Source organism: Amphibalanus amphitrite, unplaced genomic scaffold, assembly GCF_019059575.1.
Source record: "Amphibalanus amphitrite isolate SeventyFive unplaced genomic scaffold, NRLGWU_Aamphi_draft 000413F_arrow, whole genome shotgun sequence".
Classification (NCBI taxonomy): Eukaryota; Metazoa; Arthropoda; class Thecostraca; order Balanomorpha; family Balanidae; genus Amphibalanus; species Amphibalanus amphitrite.
Genome location: NW_024881907.1, coordinates 114,953 through 136,076, shown reverse-complemented (window position 1 = coordinate 136,076; position 21,124 = coordinate 114,953). Strand labels below are relative to the sequence as shown.

The 21,124-nt window shown below is 50.5% G+C and overlaps 3 protein-coding genes across 3 annotated transcripts in view; 2 read left to right on the top strand and 1 right to left on the bottom strand.

Annotated features, from left to right (window-relative positions):
• LOC122390885 (T-box transcription factor TBX10-like) overlaps positions 1–2,406 on the top strand; it is a 49,574-nt gene extending 47,168 nt beyond the window's left edge. Inside the window, exon 8 of the mRNA XM_043384314.1 lies at positions 1,424–2,406. Coding sequence (XP_043240249.1) covers positions 1,424–1,746 — 323 coding nt within the window. The 3' untranslated portion in view covers positions 1,747–2,406. The remainder of the gene's footprint in view (positions 1–1,423) is intronic.
• Positions 2,407–3,056: 650 nt separating this feature from the next.
• LOC122390869 lies at positions 3,057–11,853 on the top strand. Its single transcript, XM_043384277.1, has 12 exons — positions 3,057–3,155; positions 4,820–4,967; positions 5,195–5,385; positions 5,827–6,043; positions 6,249–6,343; positions 6,579–6,704; positions 6,865–6,967; positions 7,270–7,485; positions 7,881–7,979; positions 8,239–8,273; positions 10,867–11,014; positions 11,239–11,853. The coding sequence occupies exons 2-12, from the start codon at positions 4,838–4,840 to the stop codon at positions 11,334–11,336; spliced, it is 1,458 nt and encodes a 485-aa protein (XP_043240212.1). The 5' UTR covers positions 3,057–3,155; positions 4,820–4,837; the 3' UTR covers positions 11,337–11,853.
• Positions 11,752–19,283, bottom strand: LOC122390870 (60S ribosomal protein L12-like). Its single transcript, XM_043384279.1, has 3 exons — positions 19,059–19,283; positions 12,633–12,887; positions 11,752–12,470 (listed from the first exon to the last, which is right to left on the bottom strand). Exons 1-3 carry the CDS (start codon positions 19,093–19,095, stop codon positions 12,265–12,267), a joined length of 498 nt encoding a protein of 165 aa, XP_043240214.1. The 5' UTR covers positions 19,096–19,283; the 3' UTR covers positions 11,752–12,264.
• Positions 19,284–21,124: the final 1,841 nt, after the last annotated feature.

Genomic DNA, 21,124 nt, shown 5'->3' with positions numbered 1-21,124 from the left:
CCTTGAGGTCTGTTTTGCTGTTGGGCAGCTGTGAGGTCATGTGACGTCATCAAAGGTCACCAAAGGTTTTTGGCCAATAACTCCGTACAGGAACAAGATACAGCCGCGTGGATGGTCTCATTGTGTTCAGCTCGTTAAGACGCATCGAATGATATACATGATGACCTCGAGGTCACGTGACCTGAGGTCAACCTTTGACCTTGACCTTTCGAGGTCAACATATATATCATTCGATGCGGATTGACGAGAGGATCACGATGATGCCCTTAGTTTGTTCCTATCTTGACTAGTTCGAAAGTTATTCGAGAAAAACTCTCAATATCTAGCGCCGCCATTTTGACTTTTTCGACCCCTGTGACGTCATCTTTGACCTGACCTGAAAATGACCTTAGTAAAAATTGTAGATCTTGACCGTGCGTATCCGATGCCGTTTACCGCTTGTCGCTATCTTGCTTCGTTCTCGAGATCTCAGGGGGGGCGGTCATCCGCCCCCCCCCGTCGGTGCGAAGTTGGCGCAGACCCCCGTCGGTGCGCGGGTTAAGATGGTTCTCTCGGTTTGTAAGCCGGGCTCTGGGCTGTGGTTCCTCTGGGCTCTTTCCAGCTCCGAATCTCTGACCCGACACTTTTGGTTTCCATGAGCCATGCATTTTCGGCCCGAGCCGATTCGGTTTCTAAGTCGACCCTTTCCGTCTTTGAGCTGGCCATCTCGGCCCTCTCAGTCTCTGAGAGTGCCCTCCCGGCCAGAGCCGACCCTTTATCTCTGAGCTGTCTCTCTTGGCCTCTGAGCCTGCGATCCCGGCCTCTCGGCCTGCCCTCTCTGCCTCTAAGCTGTGCCTCCCGGTCTCTGAGCCTTTCCCAGTCTCTGAGCCCGCGCTCCCGGCCCGAGCCGACTAACGAGGCCCGTTTGTCTCTTGCCAGTCAGCCATCTCAGACAGGGACAACAAAAACGGCCGTCGTCTGATGGCGCTGCCGGGGTTCGGACGCGCCGCGGCGCCGCGACGTCTCCGAGGGCCCCCGTCCTGAGAATGCGCCCACCCCGGCCGAATCCTCGCAGAGAAATAATGGCCGACCGCTCACAATGAATGGCGGGGAAACGGGAGCGGTCTGCGAGGGCATGCCATGGGCGAATGAGATACTCAACGGATTTATGTGCGGATGGGGTGTGTTGAACTATGTGAACAATGAATGTCGTAAAACAAGGTTATACTAGTTAGTAGGAAAGTGCTTAATTTCCTGATCCCTGCGCAACATTAGTTTTATCACGCATTGTGTGGTCATGTATCGATGCGTGTATCAATGAAGGTATCATACAAAGTGCACACCAGCCCGTATCCCTTTACGATGTTTGACCACCCCCGTCCCTCCCGGTCTCTGACGGCGCCTGTGTCCCCGGTCACTGAACGGTCCCCTGTCCCGTCGGCAGGCTCGGAGCAGTCGGAGCCGGTCTCGGTGTCGGCCATGTCCCGTATGTTTCCGGCCGTCAGCCAGCAGTACGCGCCCCCGCCGGCCGCGCCCGGCTCGCAGCCGTACGCCGGCGCCGCCTACTACGGCCCCCTCTTCACGCCCTACTCGTACAAGGCGCGCTCGCCGCCCTACTCTCGGCCACCGGGCCGCGCGCCGCTCTACCCGGGCGGCTACGGCGCGCCGGCGTCGCCGACCGGCGGCCTGTACCGCGCCGCGTCGGCCGCCGGCGCGCCGCCGCCGCCACCGCCGCCCAGCGCCGAGTACGAGTACGGCGCCAGGTGAGAATCGCATTATCCCGTCGAGCGCCTGAAAAACGAGGCGCGAAAAACGCCGACGGTGCCAGCCGGACAACTGCTGAAAATTGCCCGTGAAAATAAATACGACGGCGATTAATGGCAGCGGGTGAGTATTTATTCATGGCGCCCGGGCGGGGAGAAGCGTGACCCGACGGGGGACCACCGGCCGGCGGCTGTCGAGCGCCGGCTGGACGGCACCGGTGTCCGAAAATGGACAGAGAGACGGTCCCCGCCGCGCCCCTCCCGGAGGGTGGACGGCCGCCCGCCGCCTGTCCACCCGCTGAGCCCCGGTGATATCTCGCAGTCAGTGTGACTGAACAGTGGACAGTTGATGCGGAGACAGTCAGGTCAGAGACGTATCGACGTCCGACGGCGGCGGTCAGTGACAGCACAGCGGCGAGCTCTGCGGTCGGTGCGGCGCAGCGGTCAACTGCCACAGAACTATCGTGTCAGTGTGTGTCGCGCGCAGGTTATGTATGCTGTGCACCGCTGAAGCTGGAAGTGGGTTGGATGCCTATTGCCCATTACCCATGGCTGGATGGCCACGTGCCAAAATGTGTATGTTCGCGAGTTATTGCGCTGTGCATGTGCAGAGTCGCCTTGCAATGTTGCCTTCATCATGAAATAAACGTGCAATGAAATTATATTGACCGTGTGTGAATCAGTTATAACACTCAGCCAAATACATAACTTCGGCAAGTGTAAAAATCGTCGAACGGGCCTTATTTTTTCACCACTAAGTAAATGGCTAAACAAAATAAGAACATTCAATAAAACGAAACAATTTCCGTTTCATCATGAAATTCTTGGTAGGTATCCTTCTCTTCTGTTGCAAAAGAAGCCTTCCATACGCACCACAGCCTTAAAAATAACTAACGACGCATCACACAGCCGAACCGATGCAGAAGGTTACAAAAATTTTCAGTAGGTAATGAAAAAATCATCAAAACATTCTTTTTGCGAAAATAATCGCAGAACGACACAAATAAGCCCTAAATTACAAAGCAAAAAAAAAAAACACACACACAATCCCGATCTTTTGAATAGCCTACATACAGTGCCTCAACTTAACGCAAACTCGAACCAACCATGAGCCATGCGTGCGTGCAAGACGTACACACATAGTCTATCACAAGGCGTACATCAATTTTCCCGGTCATTAGGTGCTCCATCCGGCCTGCGGCGTTCCCATCAGGTGCGTCCGGCTCACCCCCGCCACCCGAGGTCACTCTCACGCGGCCTGCATTATTTGTCGTGTTTGCGGGTGTCGCCGGGCGCGCGTCCCCGTCGCCGGGCCGCCCGGTACACAGAGGGTGGACGGCCGTGGGAGGAGGAAGGGCTGCAGCGGCACGAGCTGGCCAGGAGCAGCGGCAGCCGGACCACCAGCAGCGCCAGGTGAGCACGCAGCGGGCACGGCTCCTCAGGCAGCGGTCTCCAGTCCTCCCTTACTGCGGGGCAGGGCTGGCTCAGTGCGGCTCAGCCAGATCGGCCCCGTGACTCTCTGCTCCCGTGTCCCGTGTCCGTGAGATATCCCGTGTCTCTGCAGCCAGGCCGGGTTAGTCTTGCGCAGGGTTTCGGAGTCGGAGTCGGAGTCGGAGTCGCCCGGAGTCGTGGCAAGCAGCCAGGAGTCGGAGTCGGAGTCGGAGTCGGTCAAGCTGCCTCGACTCCGACTCCGGAAAATAACTAGAATCTGTGACATCACTTTTCAGTTTTTTTACCAGTTGCCCGCGGTAGAATTCGCTTCCGGCGATAAAAATTGCACTCATCATGTTTTTTGTTCTAAATGACAAACATTGGATCTTACAAGTTTCAAGTTATATCATAATTTAGTAGCCAAGTAGGTATTTTGCATGCCTGTTATAACTTCCACTATCTGAAGTATTTGACGAGTCAAAGATTTTTATTTTCTTCGTTTATGCTCCGAAAAGTATCAACACATAGGAATGACCGACATGATGGCGATGCTCGTGTTCGTGATACGGCCGCCTCTCGTGCTTCTCGGCGGGATTCCACGCTGACCGCTGACCTCTTGTGGATTCAGCTGCGTCCACGTGGGAGAAATGGTGACTGCATGAAGGAAACCGGAGAGTAGGAGCGTTCTCCCCGTGCACGTAGACCTAGCGCGTGGCGTCATATCACGCAAAACTTTGGCGGTCGCCATTGCCATTCGTATCAGACCCGGAGTCGGAGTCGGAGTCGGAGTCGGAGTCGGTCAGGAGCCCGGAGTCGGAGTCGGAGTCGGAGTCGGAACAGCGCTACCACGGCTCCGAAACCCTGGTCTTGCGCACCCTCGGCAGCCATAAAGGCGTCAGCGTGCATTGACTCTCCTCATTGACGGTACTCTTCTTATGATTGTTCGCGCATGTTTAGGTCTGGTTTGGCTACTCCAAAGAGCATTTGACCTTAAAATTTGATAGTGAGAGGGGTGTTACAAGACCTCTGTCTTGTAGAAATGTCAACGAATCAAAACCTATTTTCGCGGATAATAAAACGGGTCGAAGGGTCGAATACCTTGAAAGTCCTCTCATATGATCGTTTCATACAGCATACTAAGTGCTAACGAGGGTAGCCCATAAACATGCTCCATTTTTAGGAACTTTGTATGATTCGAACTCCTCATAAAAACGGTTCGAAACGTTAAAGTGGCGATTTCCAGCTCATTTCTACTAAGCCAAATAAACAAATATGAAGAAACGGACACTTGCTAACTATCAAAGCTCGGCTTGAGAGGTGCCGCCATAGTGCCACACAGTAAATTCAGTTCACACGGCGGTCTGATATCAGAAGTGGCCGTTCTGCACGGCACCCAGTAATTAGCGGTTTCGGTCGTCTGAAGTATGTTTTCCAGGGGGCCGAGCCGCGGCCGGTTGCCGACTGACCAAGACTAATGGCGGGCGGCCGGCTGACGCCATGGCCGCGAGCTGACCGTCCCCGGCGGCCGCCCCCCGCCATCCACCAGATCAAAGCCGCGCCCCGGACTGTTTGCTATTGATGCGATAGGGGCCGATAGGAGTCCGAGTGGCTCCGCGCGCTAATGAACGGTGCTCTGGCGGCCGCAGGCGCCGCCGCGCTCACCGATGACGCGCCGGCCCGCGCGCACGGCCTGCGCCCCTCCCAAGATGGCCGTCCGCGACCGACAGCGAGCGGCCCCCGGCCGACAGCAGACGGCCTCCGGGCGACGAGCGGCTTCCCGACGGCTGACGGCAGGTCAGTGCTCCGCCACAGGGCATACGGTAACACTAGAGCCGCGGAAGGATGCGGAGAGCTCAGTTGGCAAATTTAACTAGGACGTGCGAACGACACAGGATGGATGGTCACTCGTAGACGAACTCTGACATGAAGGGAACGTAGACGCATGCAAAAACACGCAATCTTTACCACTCTGTCGAAATGTGGCACCTCTCTGACCCTGCGCCCGCCGTGTGCCCGGTCAGCGCTGCTGGTGGCGGCCCGGCTGGTGACGGCGGCGGCCGAGGGTCAGCCCGACCCGTCCGGCTGGCCGCCGCTGCAGTGTCAGTGTGACGCCGACCCGGCCGTGGTGGCGCTCTGCAGCAAGAGCTCGCTGTACCCGCCCGACATCGCCGAGAGCGACTGGGAGACGATCGGCGACCAGTACTACCAGATCGTGAGTACCGGGCGACCAGTACCAGTACTACCAGATCGTGAGTACCAGCACTACCAGATCGTGAGTACCGGGCGACCCGGACCAGTACCGGCACTACCAGATCGTGAGTACCGGGCGACCAATATCAGTACTGCCGGGTCGTGAGTACCGGGTGACCAGTACCAGATCGTGAGTACCGGGCGACCCGGACCAGTACTACCAGATCGCGAGTACCAGCACTACCAGATCGTAAGGAGGTACTGGGCGACTAATATCAGTACTTCAATATCGTGAGGCGGGCAGTGAGCGCCGGGGAGTTGCCGTGCGTGCCAACAAAGCTGGAGGAATGAGTGGATAGATGGATTTTATGGACTGGTTGTACTGCAGATGACGTCTCGTGTATAGACCATCAATGTGCCAGTGTGTGTCCTCTGGCCTGACACGGTCCCCCTCCGCCGCCAGCTGACGAACCAGTCGCTGACCGACGCCGAGCGTCAGACGCGCTACGAGCCGCTGATGACGCAGAGCGGTCTGGTCGGCGAAAACTTCACCATGTTCGCCGACAAGTACGCAGCGCTGCAGGAGCTGCCGTCGGCCGAGCAGCTCAGCGCCAGCGCCAGCTACTGCTCGGTCCAGTTCAGCAACGTCACCGGCCTGCTGCCGTGCCTCTGCACAGGAGGTCAGCTCAGCTCATCGTGCGCCGGCAGGCAGCGCTGGCGACTCGCATGCATTGTAGAAAACGATTAACGGGCACAGCAATGGGAGAAGTTTGATTAGTTTTCAATGGAAAAATTAAAGAATTATTTTTCCACAATGACCGAGGTGCGCGCTACGTCACTGATTCCACGCCGAACTGACGCCGGGGCATTTCTCCTGCACGGCAGGCGGGATGGCGGAGCTGACGCTGAAGATAACCGACCCGACCAGTGACCAGTTCACCACCGACCCGGACACCTCCACACAGCTGGTCCTCGCCGTGGTAAGGAACATCGACCGCGCGTGGTCGCCACAGCGGAAATGGCGATTTTTTCAGTGGGCAGCGGGATCGAGCTACCTAAGCAAGTGGATATCAAATAGTTTTTTCCCGCAGTCCACCCCAGATAGAAGACAGGACAGGACACATGTCTTCAGCTAGAAGACATGTGTCCTGACGGTGTGCCTGAGCGCCTCCCTCTCGTCGTTCTGTTGTCCCACTGACCGGTCACCGCCCTCAGGTCGAGGAGAGATTGCGGGCCACGCTCGGCCTTTGGGTCGCCGATGTGGCCATCGACAGTGTCGAGTCGGGCAGCGCAAACATACACATCACCTTCTCAACGCTCAGCAGAACGAAAATCGAACAGGTCAGAGGCCATCGCTATGCTGCTAGTTACGTACCACCTATCCACTGTCTAGTACAAAGGGATGAGCACGTAACGAAAGAATGCTAATGACCTCGTCTCAGAACAAGACAGGTGCCATTTGCCAATCGCTGGCATATGAGCATCATTTTGTCTGTTTCAGCAATTTGACGGCATCGAGGGCGTTCTGGGCCAGAGTGGGCCCCTGTCGGTGGCGGACGGCTCTCAGACCATCGAGCTGGGCGCCGCCAGTCTCAACCTCAGAGGTGAGCACGGCTGTGCTGGTACTGGACACTGGTACTGGCCCGAGATCTCAGATCCAATCTATTGAGGCAGGAGCATGGCTGCGTGTTCGGAGCTGAGTAAAATCTCGCAGGTGAGCAGTGAAAGCAGAGCTCGAATGGGAAGCCGGAAGGTCTCCAACGCGCAGAGTAATTACAGGCCAGAAGAGCAGTGACCCAGTGTCGATTGGTCGGCAGAGTAGCCCGCGGGGCCAGTCTGTTCACGCCACTCCGCGTCCCCGCCGACGGAGCCGCCTCCGTCAGTCAGTGCGCCCGTCCTGTTGCAGTGCTGGCGTGCTCGGGCGCCGGGCTGACCCCGCCGGCCGACCTGCCCACCTCGGTCACCATCGCCAGCACGGAGGAGGTGCTGGCCGGCGCGCGCGCCCGCTTCACCTGTCCGGCCGGGGAGCGGTTCTCGAGCGGTCAGCAGACGGTGAGCCGCCGCTGCGGCAGCCAGGAGCGGCTGGAGCCGGCCTCCGAGGAGCAGCTCACCTGTGTCAATGGTAGGTGCAGCACGAAACCCACGGGGCGGCCTCAGAACTGGGCACTCGACCCGCGAGTGGCGTCCTCTATAGTCAACGAACGAGAGATACACCGAATTGTGCAGGTGGCACCGCAGGCGCACACGAATTCATTCATCCCGCTTCGTATGGAATGCATAGAACCCGTAGCAAAACGCACACCTGAAGTAGAACGTGCCGGCTCCAGCCATCAAGTGAGAAACAATTTACCAATAACACACCATGGAGCCAGCTTCACAACTCCCACGATTTACAATTCTCGAGGTGCCTTTTAAGTACTGGCACTAATAGGCACCAACAGTAATACCTAGGTGAATGTTATCAAATGGGTTATAATCTCGACCCTGGCCGATGCTAACCACTCAATTCGTTTTCAGTGACAGAGCCTGTTGAGGCGCCGGAGGCCACAACATCTATCGATGAATCCTCGGCCTCACCCTCGCCCTCGGGCTCATCCAGCGCCACCGCCAGCCCCGGTAAGTACCAGACATTTTTACAGCTACACGTTTTTACCCATACTTTGACATTGGAGGCTTTGAGCCCCGTGGGTACAGAGACCATCACTGTCGTGCAGCGACACGGCGTAGATTGTTTGTTTTTTTAGTCAATCTTCGCAAGGCCCGGACCAATCCGAGATCTTCAACGTATTCATTATTAGCCTCTGTCAAGTCTAGCCCGACAACCGATTCTGCTAGGTGACAATAAAACTGATAAACTAATTTTCATTTTTTGCAGATCCGTCGAGTTCAAGCAGTGCTACATCTCCTCAGGTGAGCCAATTAGGTATAGATGATTATTTGCCCTACTTTTGACTGCCATCTTTTAGCTTGCCTTCCTTATTCCCGCCCATCAAATCGTGAAATAGGTCGACCACAACGCAACAGTGCCCTCATCACAGTAGCGGCGGAACACCTTCAGTTAAGGGCACTGTCAACTTTTGGTCCTATTCACTGGCGGATCCAGGGTGTCAGCGCGGGGGGGGCATACCAGGTCACGGAGCCAAACCTAGGGTACCCCCAAATCCTGTTTTCTCATCGGATTTAGGCCACTTATTTTTCGTCATAGCCCTGACACGAGTTTTTTTTTCTAAAAAAAAAAAAAACAGAAATTGTAGGACACCTGAACCCCATTGGCAGATCCAGGAGGAGGAGGCTTTTGGGACAAATACCCGGGCAGCGCCAGAAATCGACGAAAATTGGTGGGGCCGGTGGGGCGCTCAGAATGACTGGTGTACGGCCCTCCAGCAAAAGAGTGGTTGGTTAGCCTATGTGCTTTTGGTGTAATAACTTTGAATGATAGAGACACTCCTGTAAAATGACTCAATAGAAATGAGAAGAGGGTTCGTGCACACACTTCGGCAATGATTTTCAACAGCCATTAGACGAATTCATCAATGCAGATTGTTTATTGTGATGTTGGCAACCAACCACTAAATACCTGGAGGGCCGTACCTATAGAGCCGACCCAGGGCCGCCGGTGTGGCACCTTAAGAGGTACTGGCGTGGGACCATGAAAGCTATCGGTGTGGGTTCCCCAGAGGCAGTGGTGTGGGACCCTCAGAGGCACTGGTGCAGGAACCACAAAGGAGCCGGTGTGAGCCCTCTAAGGTGCTGGTGTGAGGCCCTCACATGGACGCCGTTGTGGTGCCTCAGACACTGGTGTGGCGCTAAGCCCACACCATTCACAGATGGCTGTGTGTGGGGCCCTTGGAGTTGTTGGTGCGAAATGCGAATGCTTAATAACCCAGTAGGACCTCTCAGAGACCGACAAAGGGCCCTCAGAGGCCGGTAACGGACCGTATGATGCCAACAATGGGCCTTCACAGGCCGGCAAGTGAGGGCCGGCAGTATCTTCAGGAGCCCTGTGGAGTCCTTAGAGATCGGCATGGTACTCTCAGACGCCGGTGGGGCCCTCAGAGTCACCGGTGTAGGACCTACAGAGTTACCGGTGGCTGACTGCCAGAGGCACTGGTGTGGGGCCCCAGAGGCGCCGGTGTGGGACCCTCAGAGTCGCCGATGTGGGACCTCAGGAGACACTGGTGTGTCAGAGGTGGCGGTGTAGGGCCCTCAGACGTGTCTGTGTGGTGTCCTCACAGTCGCCGGTGAAGACTTTCAAAGGCATCGTTGTGGGAGTCCTCACTCCTCAGAGACACATGCATGGGGGCAAGGGGTCTTCAAGAGACCAGCAAGGGCCAGCAGAGGCCTTCAGGAGCCCTGTGGGATCCTGGAGACCGGCGTGGTACTCTCAGGCGTCACTGGGAGCCCTCAGAGTCACCAGTGTGGGGCCCACTGAGTTGCAGGTAGGTAGCCGTCAGATGCGCCTGTGTAAGACCTTCAGAGGCGCCAGTGTGGGGCCCTCAGAGCCGCCGCCGATGTAGGGCCTTAAAAAAGATTGGTGTTAGTCCCTCAGATTGGCGGTGTTGGGCCCTCAAAGGCGCCGGTGTGAGACCCTCAAAGGCGCCGTTATGGGCCCTCAGAGACACTGGTGTGGAGCCGTTCCATGCGGGTATGGGCCAGGACTCTAATTAGAGCTGACGCTTAATAGGTCAGCAAGGTCACTCAGAGGCCAGCACAGGGCCCTCAGAGGCCGGAGTGGGGCCCTTATGGAGATGTGTGATATGTGGCGACCCAGGAGCCCGTGACTCCGTGAGGTGCTCTCACGAGTCCTGCGGGTCTTATCTCAGTCGAAATAAGGCACGCTTGGACCCTGAGCGGCCAATTGGCACTGCAGGGCCTCTCGGGCCCATAGGGCACCATGCATCTAATGAGGCGGCACGCGCCCCTTGTGCCCCCCCCCCCGGTTACGCTGCACTGGCTGTGGCCATGCAGGTAAATCATATTCTAACCGTCCCTATTCCCAAGCATAGGCGGCGGCCGATTCCTGGTTTGCGCAATATGAGTGCCATCGTTAGACAATACGGTCAAAAGGGTTGAAACTTGAAGCGGCATGACTTCCCTGTTGTAAGAACTAAGAAGCAACATACTTTTAGACAAAATAAAGCAATGACAACAAATTGAGGTTACTAAAACGACTCTGATCACAAAAGTAGTTACATAGGAAGACCATGTTTATTTAGTTCCTCGTTATAGGCGTAAGATTTTGAACGGGGGGGGGGCATACTTGTACTGAATGCCCTCCCCAGGCTCCTGTCGGGGGGGGGGGGGCATATGCCCCTAATGCCCCCCCCCCCTGGATCCGCCAGTGGTCCCATTCTTTCCATGCAACGCCCATAGAGCTAATGTTAAAATGGACAAATCAAGGGGGCACGGTGCCACCCCCCCCCCCCCCTTCCGCCGCCTATGCCTTATCTTGGCGTAGTGATGACAATTTTGACCTCAAAATGACTGGATTGTTGTATTACAGACCGACGAATCGTCGGCGCAGCCATCCACCTACGAGCCGGAGCACTACGAAGAGATCAACGTGGAGTGGAACGACGGCAAGTCCTTCAAGAAGGTGGACCCCAACAAGCCCAACCTGCTGATGAGGATTACCGTCCCGGCCGCCTCAGGCAAGTTACAGGACGCACATAGCTAAACATAAAATAAAAAATATGGAATAATAGGACAGATCACTGATAGATGAAACGTCACAAATGGAAAATTTGACCCTGAAGTATGGAGCTGGATTGCGTTCAGCCATCGGCCGCCTTCGCCAACCAACAGCGGCGCCAGCTCTAGCAATGGCCCGCTCCCGCCTTACACGCACGCTGACCGGCGCCCCCTCCCGTTTCAGTGATCTTTGTGATGCTAGTGATCTACCTGCTGTGCACGCGACCCGAGAGCTGCATGTGCAACACGTGCGGCGGCGGCAAGCTCGAGGAGCTCAAGTAGAGCGCACAGCGGCCCGCACCGTCGGCTCGGCGCCGGTCCGCCGCCGTGGAACGCCTCTCGGGCCGGCGCCGACCCGACTGGGCCGGCCGGGCCCGTCACGGCCGGCGCCATCGTCCATCCATTCAGTGTTCAGATACTTTGACGCAAATATACGCTCGTGGTTTCATGTGACTGCTGCGGTAAGATGGCAGAGAGAGAGTGTAGACTGTATACGATCAATTCGTTAAACAATAGAGGTCGCCACCCAGCCCACTGATGACGGTCTTCCTCCCATTAGCGGACTTCGAATACAAATAAGTCCCCCATACCGTCTCAGCGACTCAATACTTGCGGGTCCCATAATGAACATTCTATCCCTCCTCCCCAAAGCCTAAGTGGCCTTTCAGTATTTATTTTGGTCAAGAAAACAATAAAGTGCGATGAAGATGGTATATTTTCTGAAACAGCAAGAGCATTACAGTTAGTATCGTGAAGTGTTCACTGGCACACGAGCCAGGAAATTTGGAGCTTTTTTATCGAGGTGTTCCAGTCCTCGGTGGCAAGGCAGCCCACTTTTGGTCTTCATATTTTTTATCTGCCAACTTTTACCTTTATGTTAGCTTTTACTTTTTAAGTAATGCAGTATATCAAAAACACTCAGAGGGATTGGACAACGGATACGTTACAATGCATTCGATTCATATAAGGCAAATGTACAAAAATGAAGAATGTACTATCATTAAAGATTATCGTGTACAAGATAGTTAATAAAACTTGGTACAGATAACTTGCAGATAAAACTTAAATCACACGGTAAACTGTTATGACAGCGCTGTCTCTGATATCGGACAGAGTATATCAGCTACCAAAAGTGGGCGTGCCGGCTGGTCCGCCACGCGGCGGATGGATGGGATGCCAACCCCTACCGGCGGCTCACCTGGCTGGCCTACTACTCGCTGGGGACCTCCAGCTCGCCGTCGTTGATCTTCTCGATGAGGCTCTGCGGCGCCTCGCCGTCCACCGTGCAGCCGATGGAGGTGGCCGTGCCCAGGATCTCCTTCACCGTGCCCGAAAAGTTGACCGCCATCGAGCGCTCGCGCATCACGCGCGCCGCCTCGAACACGTCGTCCATCGTGATGTTGCCGTTGTGCTTCACTGCAATGGGGAATACGACATTTGTAAAAATATAGATATTTTCATATTGGATGTAAGTTCGTACTTCAAGTTTATGGGGTCCGGTGAATATAGTGGTTATTTGACACCAGTAGACATCAGGCTACTACCTGAATTAGCTCTCAGCGACTGTGCCACACTTACCGTGTTTGACCTTCTTCCTGTCCCTGGGGGGCTCCTTGAGAGCCTTGATGACCAGGGCGGCCGCAGAGGGCACCACCGACACCTTGGCCTGACGGTTCTGGATGGTCAGCTGCACGGTGATCTTCAGACCCTTCCAGTCGGCAGTCGCCTTGGCGATGTCGTCACCAATCTTCTTGGGCGAGAGACCCAGGGGGCCCACCTTGGGAGCGAGCGAGGAGGTGGCACCGACCTCTCCGCCCACAGCCCTCAGCTTCACTGAAAAGGAGACAGGCAGCGTTACTATTTCATACCATTACAAACAGTAGCTCGTTTGAAGCTCAATCTTCCCGCACCAACCGCAATTTACGGTGAAATGCCAGTCACACCGATAGAAAGCTGCCGGGTGCGACTGTTTTTAGGCCTCGGGAGTCCCCTCAAATTTCACCAGCCACGCAATAGTGAGGTGCAAATCATTCAAATCATAATTTACGCTTGTCAAAAAAAAAAAAAAAATCAGGTCCAACATCTATTAATCCAGCAAAGCTGATGATGGTTGTGGGCGACAAACCAGCATAATGGCCTAATCTTATAAAATGGCGTACTATTCTATTTACGGCATTTGGTAACATTAACCCTCGCCCTGGCAGGGCATTTTTCATAACACGGCCTGGAAGGGGGGGGGGGTCGATGCGACCCCCCCCTCGCGATTGGCTCCTATGGCACCTAGAAACACCAAATTTGGTAGGTAGGTGGGCCCCCTGGAGTTCTCGCCCCTGTGCAAATTTGGTTGCTCTAGGTCAATATTTAGGGGGGTTTTGGGGGGTTTAAATGTAAAAATTTCGCTAAAAACAGGTCACAAGGTTTTCGCTTATAACTTTTGATCTAATTAAGATAGAGCAAAAAGAAAAGCACCAGTGAACTCAGCACGTCAAGACGCGTCGAATGATATACTTTTAAGCTTGCTTAAGTGTACTTAAAGTTTTTCTTAAATTTTAAGTAAACTTAAATTAATAAATTAAGTTCAACTTAACCAAATTGCATCATATCGCATATCATTCGATTCGGCTGATCACCAGGAACACAATGATACCATTTTTGAAGCTCTAGCGTCATTATGTGCCAAGTTATTGGCAAAAACGTCATTTGACCTCAGTTGACCTCATTTGACCTGACCCATGGATAAGTACACCAAACAAAGAAGCACCAAGTGACCTGCTGTTAAGTAACGTGGTTTCAAAGCACAAAAGTGATAGAACGAAGCGGATATCTCCAGTATTTTCCGAATTTAGTATTTTCCCATAGGCTTAACATTACGACGTAATGACCTCTAACTGACCTCAGGTCAGTGACCTCAAAAAAGCCGGACTATATGTTATACAACTCGGTGAACTTAGCACATCCTGAAAGTTTGAAGGAAATCAGTCAAAAACTGTGAGTTGGACAGGTGCAAAAAGAAAATTGAAATTTGACCATGACCTTGTACCGGTTTTTCAGACCTGGTGACCTGACCCAAGGTCACCCGGACCCGTTTTTACGCTATCTTCGAAAAACCTTAGGGGGGGGGTCGCATCGACCCCCCCCCCCTGCCAGGGCGAGGGTTAACAGTGATATCAGTGCCAACAAACGGTTATCCGAGTCAACGAAATGATTCTTTGGACCGTCAACCGTCAACATACGGTGGACTGAAATGCGTGAAAACCATTTTGCATTTGATAGCCGTTTTCTGTAGGTGAACTTCAGCCAGTGCTGCCATATCCATTCAACGACGTTTATAAGATTGAGCCATTGTGTGGGTTTCAGCTAACATAGCTACAGTGATGGTGGAGGGTGGGGGGACGTTTTTGCCATTTGGCTACGCCAAATTATCTAAAAACTAATCGAGAATGACATGGAAAACAATAATAGCCCTAAGCATGGTCTTTCAGATGTATGACGATCATTTATTGCTCAGATCAATGCTGAGGCAACTGGAGGTAGATCATCTTTAGGTGTTGTTTTTAAAAGATGACTGATGTGATCACTGTCAACCGTGGAAGCCGTATGGCTACCCATCTACGCTGGAGTACGAAAAACATCATCTCAACTGGAGGTAGACATATTTCATAGGTAAAATGTTTTAATAAAACAAATGATAATAAACTGAGCTGGAGATCTTGCATGACCTTTTGAGTGACTGTTGCCACAAATTCACTCTACCATATACATATAGCCAGATATAAACCAGTATAAGCCTTTTGGGGCGACAAACGGAGTGAGGGGAGGGTGAGCCTCGTGCGTGCGGAGGGGGTACTTTCAACTGACTTTACTGACTTATGCACGGCACCCTACTAACTGGTCTCTAGCGATGTGCCAAATTGGAGCACAATCGGCCCAGCTGTTTTCGAGATCTGAAATCGACCCCTGCACGTGCGCACGTGCAGCAGCACCCCTTGGAACATGGAAAGGCACTGCCTAGTGGGTGCCTACGTATATAAACAAGTTTCAGCCCAATCGGCCCAGTAGTTATTGCAGCTGTTGCAAAACGGACACCTCTTCGTTACATAAATTACTGCAAGTAAATTTGTTAAGTTAACCCGCGCATGACTGGGGGGGGGGGCTCTACAGAACCCCCCTCCCGTTTTTCGGCAATATCTTCTAAACCGTTTGACGGATCAGCACGAAACTTGCGGTACCATCAGCGGCATCAATTTTACACCTTGTGTTCAAATTTTAACTTTCTAGCTACCATAGTTTGGACGGAAATACCGTCAGTGACGTCATGTCGGCCGATTTTGATGCAAAATATTGAATTACGGCAAACGCTCTCAAGAGCTTAGTTTTAAAGCTAGATCCAATTTCTTTGCATCGGTGGACTACAAATAAACGTAGCTATCAATAATCAAACTGTTATCTCGAATTTTCGAAATTTAGAAAATTTTGAAAAGTATGTTTTTACAATTACAAATAATATATTTTTTTATTTTTTTTTTTCAAAAAGTATTTAATTTTTCGCAAAAACCGGAATATATGTGATAGAACACACACTGATGAACTACTCTAGCAAGTTTTAGCCTAATATCCTCAAAAATAGCCAACTTAGCATTATTGTCAAAATTTTACAATTATATATTTTTAAAGCCATTTTTCAGTGCGTTTTTGACATCGTACAACAATATAATAGGCACCATTTTGTTCCCGAGCACAAACCGCATCTAATAGGAACCTTTTTTGTTGAAAAATTTCATTTTCAAAATTTGACCTTTTCTGACCTGAAAGTGACCTGACCCCCGGTAAATTCAGCTAGAAATGACCTCAAATGACTCAAACGACATTGTTTTTGGAATCTATGAATAAAATGGACCATATAACAGGCGTCACGTGACCGATACATGATATACAATTTTCGTGAACTAGGATGACCTGAAAAATTCAAAGTAAAAGTGTGGTACCCTCAGGGTATGTAAGGCATTTATCAAGGAGTGCGTAAACCAAAAATGAGTCTGATAGGACTTGTCAGCCGGCGGCCCGAGCCTAAAATTGTGAACATGGATTAGGTATTCCTGGATCGGAGGACACTCCGCCGATTTTCCGACCACCCGGCGGCGGCGGCGGATTTCCCGACGGCGAGGGCGCTGGCGTCATTTTAGCATTGCGGGCTATGGGCGGAGCGTGTCTTTTTGTATACTTTTGTCGTTAATTACTTACCTATAACCGATTTTGATGAAAATTTTTGTGAACCAGGTAGAACAGGAATTGAGGAATGTCATGGAAATATTCTTTTCCCAGTTTTGATTTAAGAAGTCGCTTAAATTCTGCTGACAAATGAGGGTTCGTGATTACAGCCGAAGAGCCAATGTTGGAATAAAGTTAAGTTTTATGCGATAACATGAAAACAAGTTGATATTTGTATTAAATCATCAATAGGAACTTGTTAGACTGCCGAGGAACGATGATAGTTGATGATAAATTGCATCGGCAAGTCAAGAATACCGGCTCAGTTTATGGGCATCAGGTATTAGGTAATGATTCCGTATGTGATAGTGACTAAATGGAGCCATAATAATGATAAGAAAGGACTAAAAATTATGTTTAAAGTGTCTGAAATTGTGTCTTATGAGCTAAAGTTCGCTAATTTCGCCCTCCATTACCGCGTTTTTAGCACGCAAGCCGGTGCGGCGGCCGCCGGCGCACTCGCCGCCGATGTTTCGGAGCTCCGCCACCAGGGCGGCCGCTTGGTCGCCGGCGCTAGTGTTGGGGAATAGGGAGTGTCCTATCCAGGAATACTTCATCCATGTTGTGAACAAGCAAAAATGCTGATAATTTTTAATTTGACCTGACCTGTGACGTCATCGGTGACCTCGACGTCAATGAAAATAGGTTTCGCTCGACAGTTTTTCCAGGGCTATCAGACACCGTTTGAATTTTTACGATCGGCCCAGTAGTTGCGGAGATAGGAGGGGGGCTCCCCCCATCACTCGCATTATGGAAAATAACCCAGTCATGTGCAGGTTAAAAGGGATTTTCTATGACGTTTTTCCGTTTTCGTCTAGCAGATTTTCGTCGGACAATTTTACGTCCGGCTTTTTTCGTCTCGCATTTTATCGTTCGCATATTTTTTCTTCTGCATTTTTTGTCAGGGCATTTTACGGCTACAATTTAAACCTAGCCTTACCTACTGATTTTTGCCTACCAGGGATAAAGAAATAGCTACTTGCAAGAATATATTGCAGGCAATAGTAAATCAATTATTTTCAGGTTAAGTGGTTTTGCATCAGGCTTTAGGCCTGAAGCCAGATACACAACCACTTAGCCTAAAAATATTTATTTTACTATTGCCTGTTATCTCTTCTTAGGCATTGCCTACCTACGGCAATGCACTGCTTCGCTCAGAGCAAAGGGCAACACCTTGCCTTACAGGTTGTGCTAGAATACCATTTTCCTCCAAAAATGTGACATTGAGACATTAGGTACACTAATATCCAATAGCCTACAACCTTCACCAGTTTTCTTCCTACCATGGAATATCAGAGACAGAGGTAGTGCGAACTATGAAGTGACTAAAACACCATGCTTGAGCAAGAAATACCATTTATGGTGCAGACAGCAAAATTTAGTACAAAAGCAAAAATTCTAAGATGCTGAAAAAAAAACTGAGGAACTGCTGACTAAGTGCTAATGAATGATTAAAACCTCATTAAAAATTACATATTTCATTATCATTGTTATAGCCATAATGAGCCCAAAAAATACTTGCTTCGCTATGAATATCAGTTATCATACATTAAGTGCTACCATCACTATCTCATTAAATGCAAAATTTGAATTGTTGTTTAACAACCAATATATTTTTTTTTCAAATATCACAGTCATGTGAAAATATCCCTCCCTCCCACAACCATAAGCCCCGATTCCCCACATTCCCCTTATTGTTAGGCTAAAAAAGGGTACTATATTTCTGCATAGAGGCTTCGCAACAGTTGACTGCAGGTTCTCACGACAGCCAACATGCTGAAAACTGAAAACAAACTGTGGCTCGAAATCCTGGTGAGATCATGGTTAGTTAGTTTTAGCTGAAAATTCCTGGCCAGATTAACTGCATGACAATATTATTCTTACTAAACACAAGTTTCTCTATAGAATGTCTATATTATGGAAATTAACTAATATCTGAACCAGGACATATGGGAGATGGGTAAATGTCAAGTTTAAGTCCTAAGAAGATTTCATTGATAAATTTTTCATATTCTTACATTATTTGACATCCTGAATCCAAAAATGATACACATTTGTCTCGCAAATAAAAGAAAAAAACAATCAAACCTGACCTAACCTTACCTACTTACCTATAACCTACCAACCTAACAACCTACAAACCTACCCTAACCTACAAACCTACCTACCTACAACCTAAAACTTCCAAACCTACAACCTAACCTAACCTAAACCCTAAAATTTTTGCTGTTTCATATTCGTATCAACAGCGTCACAATTGTAGTTAGGACCTAAACTTATATACCGGGAAATGTGACCAGGACACAGGTTACCCCGCGCACCAATGGGGTCCTCACCAGCTTCGCGCCGACTGTGGGGAGGCGGATGACCAACTCCCCCGCCCCGAGATCACAAGAATGAAGCAAGATAGTGGCAGGCGGTAAATGGCATGGGGTATGCACACACAAGGTCTACCAGTTATACACAGCCCATCTTCAGGTCAGGTCAAATATGACGTCACAGGGGTGAAAAAGTCCAAATGTCACTACTAGACATTTCCAATTTTGGAGCAGATGAGTTGTCAAAATTGGAAACGTTTCCAATCCTAGAAACGTCTCCATAAATGAATCAGAGATACCACAGTGCGCCAGACTGCAAAAGGAACCCATTGTGATGCACAAGTGCCAATATGAAATAGCCGAAGAACAAATTTTTGAAAACTTCCAGATCACATGATATAGCTCAACAATCTCTTACCAATCTTGATCTCGTTCGGATCGAACTTGGGCGGCATGGTTTACTAATTATTGGCCCTCGTATGGAACGAATCCAAAGCCAACGAGCAGCGAGTTAAAAAGGAAGTTTGCGAGGGTTTGCCGCGCTACCAAATGCGAAAAATATAATTTGGAAATATTGATCTTTGAATCGAGATTTTCAGCGAGGAAAAGCCATATTTATCTTTTGAATTAAACACATTTTTCTGGCTTTAGAAAATAAAAAGTGAAAATATATTATTTGCAATTTGAGCGCAGAACTTTTACAGCGACATCTTTAAAACTATTTTGCTCTGCAGATGTCAGCACCTGACCTTGGCTTCTGCGAAACGTTTTTTTTTTATTATTATTCAACTCGCTCAAAACTCGCTCTCAGAGAGCGAGTTGAAGAAGGCGTAAGCCGAAAGCTCCTCGAGATTATCTGGCCTTTTTTATGATTTTTGATTTTAATTATGAGAGTACGGTTACTTTTTTGATTATATTTTTAAGTATGTCTATGTCTCTCAAAACAGTGCTCACAACAATTCAGACTAAGTCGGAGTCCCGATTTTCCCGACTTTGGGTCATTGACCTGACCTGGAAGGTCAACCAATGACCTAGGACCTTAAAATTGGGTATCATCGGCATCCTCTCGTCACGGGCGGGCAACACGCTCGTTTTTTCCACGAAGCTCTAACTCGATCAGGGGCCAAACGGCAAGAGGGGGTCCAACCGACCCCCCCCCCCCCCCTACACATTAGAAGCTGGCAAACGCCGCACACATGCGAGGGTTAACGTGCCCTTCAAAGCCGGACACGACCTGTCCCACTCAACCATGACTTCAACTGGCTGCGGATGCTCCCACCAACCGCAGACCATCCCCGTCAGCAGTAGTCTCAAATATCGAGCGCCGGAGCGACTCGAACCCGGGCTCTCACTACCGGGAGTACGGTGCTCTACCAAATGAGCTACGGGACATGTTTAAAGGGACCCTCCCACCTTCAAAAAAGTTAATGAATTGGCATGAAAGTGATGTCGCTCGGTTCAGAAAGAGCAAAAACAAATATCTACCAAATTTCGTCAAAAAATATTCACCGGTTTTCAAGATATTAGACTTTTACTTTTGTTTACTTTTTTTGGATCTCCGCTGTTCCTAGCGACTTTATTTGAAAGTGCGGCATTTGTTGCGCGCAAAGCAGCATATACCACCGCATGCTACAAAACGTTATAGTCAAACATTTAAAAATCGTTAGATATCTGCACTAACGTCACACATTCAGAGGGGTATTCCTATGCATTAGCCCCTCTGAATCAAAATGCTGCAATTTTGAAATTCAATATTTCAGATTTAACCCTATTCCTGGCGGGCTCCGCCGGGACAAGAAACTGGCGGGGGGGTCCGATTCGGCCCCCCCCTGAGATCTCGAGAACGAAGCAAGATAGCGACAAACAGTAAACGGCATCGGATACGCACGGTCAAGATCTACAATTTTTACTAAGGTCATTTTCAGGTCAGGTCAAAGATGACATCACAGGGGTCGAAAAAGTCAAAATGGCGGCGCTAGATATGGAGTTTTTCTCGAATAACTTTCGAATTAGTCAAGATAGGAACAAACTAAGGGCATCATCGTGATCCTCTCGTCAATCCGCATCGAATGATATATATGTTGACCTCGCAAGGTCAAGGTCAAAGGTTGACCTCAGGTCACGTGACCTCGAGGTCATCATGTATATCATTCAATGCGTCTTGACGAGCTGAACACAATGAGACCATCCACGCGTCTGTATCTTGTTCCTGTACGGAGTTATTGGCCAAAAACCTTTGGTGACCTTTGATGACGTCACATGACCTCACAGCTGCCCAACAGCAAAACAGACCTCAAGGTAGTGAAGGTTGATCGTATATGAAGTCATGTATGGTATATGGGGCCATTCCGACCCGTTTTAGTGGTAAAAACAGGGAGTTGATTTTTCCCCCATTGACTTATAATGGGGAGGTCGCGAAACTGACCTGACCTTAGGTCACCGATATCAAAATTCCGAGACATACAAATTGCACATACTGGTACC